Below are 7,500 nucleotides of genomic sequence, written 5' to 3'. Positions count from 1 at the left end.
GACCACACATCCTCCAACATGATTTCTGATCTGGTGCATATCTCCCCTTAATTTTTGGTGTTATAAAAAACCTTATAATGTTTTTCCACCCAAATTCTCGCCATACCCTTGAACCAGTGGCTGAGTGTTGAACCCTGCACACATTATACCAATCGTCTTCAGTTATTTCTACACTAAGCTCTTTTTCCCATTTTTCTTTAATATAGGCAGTTGGATTACTCTCACTGGCACCAAGAGCCTGGTATAGGGCTGAAATTACTCTACATTTTCTTCCTTCATATGCATTTACCATTATTTTAATAATCACATTCTGTTTTTGGGGTTCTTCTAACTTTATTTCTTTCAAATAATAATCCCTCACCTGAAAATATCTAAAAAGTTCATTTGCCTCCAGATCAAATTTCTCCCTTAAAGCCTGAAAGCTCTGCATTTCCCCTTTCTCAACTAGTGTACATATTGCTGTAATACCCCTGTGTGCCCATCTCTCAAAGCCACAATCTCTTATTCCTGGTTTGAATCTTGTGTCATGGGTTAACCACCTCAGGATCTTTACTTCAGTCTGTAGCCCATACTTTCTCACTACTATGTACCAAATCCCCAATGTGAATTTAACTACTGGGTCCAACAATCCCTCTTCCCTCTTAAACAATTCCCTATCTGTTATTAATATTTGTACTGGGCTAGCCCCTACCTTCATTTCTATATCCTTCCATCTAGCTATATATTCTCTATTACACCAGCAAGTGACAGCCCTGAGCTGTGCAGCATAGAAGTAGTCTTGTAGTTTTGGCACTGCCATGCCCCCTTTGTCTTTGGGGAGCTGCATGGTGCTAAATCGAATCCTTGGCCTCCTACCGCCCCAAATGAACCTGGATATCCATCTATCCCACTCCATAAACTGTTTCTGTGGTATCATAACTGGCAGGGTTTGGAACAGGTACAGTAGTCTCGGTAGTACATTCATCTTAATTATTTCTATCCTTGAACTAAGATCTAATTGTAGTATTGACCATCTTCCTATATCCCTTCTGAGTTCCTGATTAATCTGAATGTAATTTGCATTATATAACTTCCCCATTCCCCGTGTGATGTTCACTCCCAAATATCTAATTATTCCTGAATTCCACTTAATTTTGTATTTCTCCTCTAATTCTGGTGTAGGGGCATAGTTTATGGCTAAGATTTGAGTTTTGGTAACATTAAGTTTGTATCCTGAGTAATATCCATACTCCTCCAGTAGGTTCATCAACGCATGAAAGGACTCACTAGGTCGCTCCAAGTAGGCTACCACATCATCTGCAAACAGTCCTATCTTATGTTCTCTACCATTCACCTCCACCCCTTTGATGTCCTGGTTCTGCCTAATCGCCTGTGCCAATGGCTCTATGAATATCGCAAAGAGAGTTGGAGAGAGACTACACCCCTGTCTAGTAGACCTACCCAAACAAAAGGGGTCTGTGAGACTACCATTCACCTTGATCCTAGCAGTTGGCTCTTGATATAACGCTTTAATACACTGAACAGACTTCTCATTGAAACCAAATCTTTCTAACACCTGATATAAATAAGTCCAATTGACACTGTCAAAAGCTTTCTCTGCGTCTACACTAACTAAAATTGCACTTTTGTTCATTTGTTGAGTCTCTTCTACAATGTGTATCATCCTCCTAATATTGTCCTGTGTCTGTCTACCTTTAATAAAGCCAGTCTGGTCTTCGTCTATAATATCAGTCATGAATGTCTCAAATCTTTTGGAGATTATTGAGGTGTACATCTTATAGTCCACATTTAGTACTGATATTGGTCTATAACTGCTACAGTGCTCTTTATCCTTGCCCTCCTTGGGTATGGTTGTGATGATGGCCTCCCTCCATGAGGGTGGGATTTTCCCTTCTTTAATTGTATGTCTAAATGAGGCCAACAATACCGGGGACAGCTCTTGCCTAAATGTTTTATAAAATTCTGAGGGGAATCCATCACTGCCAGGAGACTTATTGTTCTTCATCCTAGATATCGCCCTCTCCATTTCCTCTTCAGTGATGTCAGCAGTCAATAATGTATTCTGCTCTTTCCCTATTGATGGTAGATCCAGCCTATCCAGGAAGTTTCTCATATCATGTTCATCTGCCATTGCTGGTTGTGTGTACAAGTTTTGATAATACTCCCTGAATACTCTCTCTATTTCATGTGGTTCAGTAAGCAAATCATTAGTTTGGGGGTCTCTAATTTTGTATATGGTGTTCAATGCTTGCTGTTTTCTTATACGTCTAGCCAGTAATCTGCTTGCTTTGGGGCCTCCCTCATAATAGGTTTGTTTGACAAATCTAGCCTTCTTTTCCACTTCTGACATTAAGATATTATCAATTTTCTTCCTTGTTTCTTTCACTTGTCTAAGTACCTCTGGGTCACTTGTAGCCTTATGTTTTCTCTCCAAGTCTTTTAAGCAACCAATTTGCGTCTGAAAATTTGCTTGTCTGGATTTCTTGCGTAGCGTTGTCTGTGTCATCAAATTCCCCCTAATAACAGCCTTAAGTGCATCCCAAAGAATGGCTGGGTCAACCTCCCCATTATCGTTTTCCTCTATATACCTATTTATATCCATTCTTGTCCTTTCCACCAGGTCTTTGTCATTCAGTACCCCCACATTCATTCTCCACACTGTAGTCCTCCTTTTCTTGTTTAGGTTAATTGTCAGGTAGACTGCGTTATGGTCTGATAAATCTGCTACCCCTATCCTACAGTCCTCTACCCTATGCATATCTCCCTTTGTCATGAAGAAATAGTCTAACCGTGAGTACATTTGATGAGGGTCTGAATAGTGTGTATAGTCTCTCCTCAAGGGATGTAGGTCTCTCCAAACATCTACTATTCCCAAATCAACCAGTTGCATATTCATATATCTATTAAGCCATGTCCTATTCTTCTTTGTACTAGTCGTATCTAGATTATAGTTCATCACCATATTGAAGTCTCCTCCACATATTAAGATCCCCTCTAGTTCTACATTGATGATGTCAAATAATGATTCAAAGAAGGCCTTCTTGCTATCAGGAGATGCATATACATTGATCAGTGTCACTCTATGTCCCTCTAATTTCCCCTTTACCATTACATACCTTCCCTCCCTATCACACATTTCTTTTTCAAGTTCAAATTTGGTTGAATTTGCTATTAATATGGCTACCCCTCTCCTATTACTGTACTTGTGATAGGTGCTATAAAAGGTGTTGTTATACCCAAATCGCTTTAATTTTTCATGTTCCTCTATAGACAAATGTGTCTCCTGCAGAAAAAGTACCTGAGTTTTTTCTTTCCTGAATTTGGTCATAAACTTCCCCCTCTTAATTGGACTACTCAGTCCATTCACATTCAGTGATACCACTTTAACATCCTCACACTGCATTATACATCAGTTCCCCAATACACTTTCATTACCCATAAGCTAAACATGGACACACACAAACCATCAGCAACAGCTGAGTAACAGTAAACAAAAAAGTGATCTCCCATAATAAACTGGGGTTCTTTATCTCTCCCCATTTCCCCTGTTGGTGGGGAGAGGGGAAATCCTCTCGTAAGAGGGCCCCCCTTAGCGATGGAAAACTCTCCAAATTGAAGTCTTCCGTATTCACTAAAAATGTCCAACATATCCTACTCCAACCATCACTCCCGGCCTTGACCTTGTGATTATTTTAAAGCCCATAAACATTAGGGATATATCTTTACCCACCCTGTCCAAACTTTCCCACATAATGGAGAATGGAATATCACCCATAATCCTTAGAGAGAGGGGGAAAAAAAACAAAAAACAAAACAAAAAACAAAACCTGGGTGGGCATAGTGTAGCCTAGTCCAAGCTAGTTTCCCCTCATCCTCCGTCCAAATAAAATTTGCCTGTAGGCTAGGCTACTTAGTCTACATTAAGTTTCAGAAAAACAGCCCAATACAGTATGAGAGTAGTAGGAATACCAAAATAGCAAAAAAATTAGAAGATATCAAAGATCGTAATTTCTACCAAATTATCAAAACTCGCCTCCTCTCACTCCTTCCTAGAGAACCGCCTCAGTTCCTCCCTGGCTCTCCCAGCGACGTCGTTCTCCTGGTCTCCCACTCTGCGCCACTTGAAAGCGGTCTCCAGCTGCTGCTGCAACGTCGGTTGTTCCTCTATCAGACCATCCACCTTCATTCCCTTCTCCTTCATTGCCTGCGCAGCTTCTTGTGGACTACCGTATGTCTTGACGCCTCCTTGCCAGTGGACTTTCAAAGCCGTTAGCGGCGACTGGAATCTGATCCCTTCTTCCTTTAGAACTCTCTTCAGACCCGCATAGCTACGGCGCTTTGCAGCCACCTCCGCTGAGTAGTCGTGATCGAACGTCACTCTCTTTCCCCCAATCTCGATTTTCGTCTGCCATGCCTTTTTGAGGATGTCCTCTTTGGTTTTGTACTGCAGAAAGTTAACAATGATAGCTCTGGGGTTCTTGTCTGGTGCTGGTCTCTGGGCCAACTCTGTGGGCTCGTTGTATATTAACATCTTCCTCGTGTTTAAGCTCCTCGCGAATCAAACGCTCTATAAACTCAGGTGTCGAATCCTTCTCTGTGCCCTCTGGTACTCCCCAAACTCGAATATTGTTCCTTCTCGATCTCCCTTCTAAGTCATTTACCTTCTCCTGCAGCCTCCTTTGCTGCTTGAGGGAAGAGGCGAGAATGTCTTTCAAATCTGCGTTCCATTCCTCGGTTTCCACCACACGCTCTTGAATGTCCAAAATATCTCTACTCTGAGCCTCCATTCCCCTGTCGATGGCCTCGAACCTGTTGCCCATCTCCTCATTAAAAGTGGCTAGTTCTTGTCTCAACATACTTCCCAGATTTTGAATACTCTCTCGAATGTCTTTCATTTCTTTTCGGTTTTCTTCGCTATTAGTCACAATCTGCTTAGACACGTTGTCGAAGCCAGCTTTCATGCTAGCTAGCATGTCGTCGTTAGCTGCATCTGACCTGTGATCTTCCTTTCTATCTCCCATTTTTTCTCGCTCTCTTTGTTTCTTCTCCGTTTCTTTTTTGGTCTGTTCCCTTTTACTACTCATCCCCTCTCTGATTGCGGGTTTGAATTGAGACTTTTCGATGGTTTATTACTTCATACGCCGGGAGCTCTTGATTTCACGTCTATCCACTCATTTGCCAAACCGGAAAAAAACTCACCTGAATATTTAAATACCACAGCACGCAGCCGGGAAGGCTTTTCTCTTTTCTTCTTGTGCTGTGAGACCATAAATGGACTCTAAATACTGTTACACACACACACACACACACGCACACACACACACTTACAGTCTGTTCTGTTAGACCATGAACACCTTCACGGTCTAGTTCTGTGGGTGCGGTATTGTTGTGTTTTTGCCGCATTGATGCAGTAGACACTGACTTATGTTTTGGCCTGCCAAACTGCATGATGTAATTGTAGGCAATGGTGATGCGTTTGAGTAAATCTAATGGCATTTCTAAGTGTGATACTCTATTTTTTTTTTTTTACTCGATATCGTTTCAAATAATACTGCACTAAATGTCTATGTCAAAGATAGTCAAAAACTGTCGAGGACCAATTTTCTGTGTTGGGAGATGAAGAAGTAAAAAAGGATGATTTCAGCAGAGTAAGCTGCAGTTAGAAAACAGAGACGGGGGTCTCAGTATAACTAGTCCACACTGAGACAGTAGGGCCTGTGCCTTAAAGCCTGCAGCGCACTGATCTTATCATGGAACCCACACCAGCTGAGATGGAGGCGTGTGTGTGTGTCTGTGTGTGTACTGGTGTGTGTGTGTGTGTGCGTGTGTTAGTGTGTCTGTGAGTGTGTCTGTGAGTGTGTGTTAGTGTGGTGTGTATGCGGGGGTGCGTATGTAAGTGTGTGTGTGTGTGCGTGCAAGTGCTCACGTTGTGTGTATTGCTGCTTGTTAGTCATGTGTTGTTATCCAGCTGACTGTGCTGCATGGCTCTAGGTCTGTAGTCGTCCTCTCTAATGTGTTGCTATGAGACGAGTCCCTCATGGATGGAAAATAGCCATTTCACCACGACCTTTGACCTCTCGTATGGCCAGCCTTCCCTTGTTCCCTTGTGATCGCACCTTGCATTTCGTCCAATCATTAAGCGGACGTTTTCCAGATGAAAAAATCTGTAGCGTTAGTCAATAATAATTCATCAATGTAAACAGGCTTGGTATCGGCAACTCATGACCTCTGTGTGTGGCCAACGCTCTGCTCTGCCAGTTGACCTGTCCTACAGGAACGCCGACCTTAAAGAAAGTATCTGGAGCCAATAAAAATGCTCTTTAGAGTCGGAGAAATCTGCAGATTATCAGAGAGAACCGTGTGGTGATGGAGAAATGTGATGAGAGTGTGTGTGGTGTGTTAAGACTCCATGAGTAAAGTATGAGTATAGTTTTGAGATAAAAAAATACTCTTTAGAGTCAGAGAAATCTGTACATTATCAGAGAAAACCGTGTGGTGATGGAGGAATATGATGTGTTTCAAATATGTTTATTGGGAAACATTTTCATTCAACTTGGGATTTGACATGAGAATTGCATGTTTCTTTTAAAACAATCATAACAACAAAAACCAACAACAGACATCAAATGAAACCCGAGAATGACGGAGGAATATGATGAGTGTGTGGATGGTGGTGATGGATGATGGTGGTGGTGGTGTTGGTCGTGGTGTTGGTGGTGGTGTGTTAAGACCCCATGAGTCTGACCTGACCTCTGTGTGTTCTCTTCTCTGTCCTTGCCTGCAGTGCCGCCGTGGGAGTGGGTTTCTATGGCAACAGCGAGACCAACGACGGAGTGTACCAGCTGACCTACTCCCTGTACAACGCCAACCACACGCTGGGCGGAGTGGACAACCTGGTAGGTGTTCTGTTTTCCCACGGGGGGGCGTACCGATCGCCATCACCTGCTCTTAGTCTAGTCCAGATTAGGACCCTTCCTTCACTAAGCCGTCATTAGAGGACCTTACTGAGCGTGACTCAGACAACACCACGGCTGCTAAGAAATCAATGGGAGGACCGCCGCCGAATAGCAAATAGTCATTATCACCGCAGCGAAGCTACATTAGAAATGCAGACATGCCTTTGCCGGCCGCTTGCTTGTTTCCCTTGCTCTGAAACAACACTGCCAGACCTTAATTGTGGTCCAATTCAATGTAAGGCACACACACACACTCTCTCTCTCTCTCTCTCTCTCTCTCTCTCTCTCTCTCTCTCACACACACACACACACACACTCTTTCTCTCTCTCTCTCACACACACACACACACACACACACACACTCTCTCTCGCACGCAGGCACGCACGCACACACACACACACACACACACACACACACACACACACACACACACACACACACACACACACACACACACACACAGACACACACAGACTGAGTGGACATGGGGATTTACGGTTCAGCTGTCAGCTGCGTGTCTGGACAACTGGTCTCGCTAATTAG

General features: G+C 43.1%; 1 protein-coding gene across 1 annotated transcript in view; it reads left to right on the top strand.

The window, feature by feature from the left end:
- ttyh2 (tweety family member 2) overlaps window positions 1-7,500 on the top strand; it is a 95,802-nt gene that overhangs the window by 44,618 nt on the left and 43,684 nt on the right. Inside the window, exon 3 of the mRNA XM_062525974.1 lies at window positions 6,785-6,896. Coding sequence (XP_062381958.1) covers window positions 6,785-6,896 — 112 coding nt within the window. The remainder of the gene's footprint in view (window positions 1-6,784; window positions 6,897-7,500) is intronic.

This window comes from Sardina pilchardus, chromosome 22, assembly GCF_963854185.1.
Source record: "Sardina pilchardus chromosome 22, fSarPil1.1, whole genome shotgun sequence".
In the NCBI taxonomy this organism is placed as follows: Eukaryota; Metazoa; Chordata; class Actinopteri; order Clupeiformes; family Clupeidae; genus Sardina; species Sardina pilchardus.
Note: the sequence above shows the minus strand (reverse complement) of the source record. Positions and strands in the feature narration are given on the sequence as shown.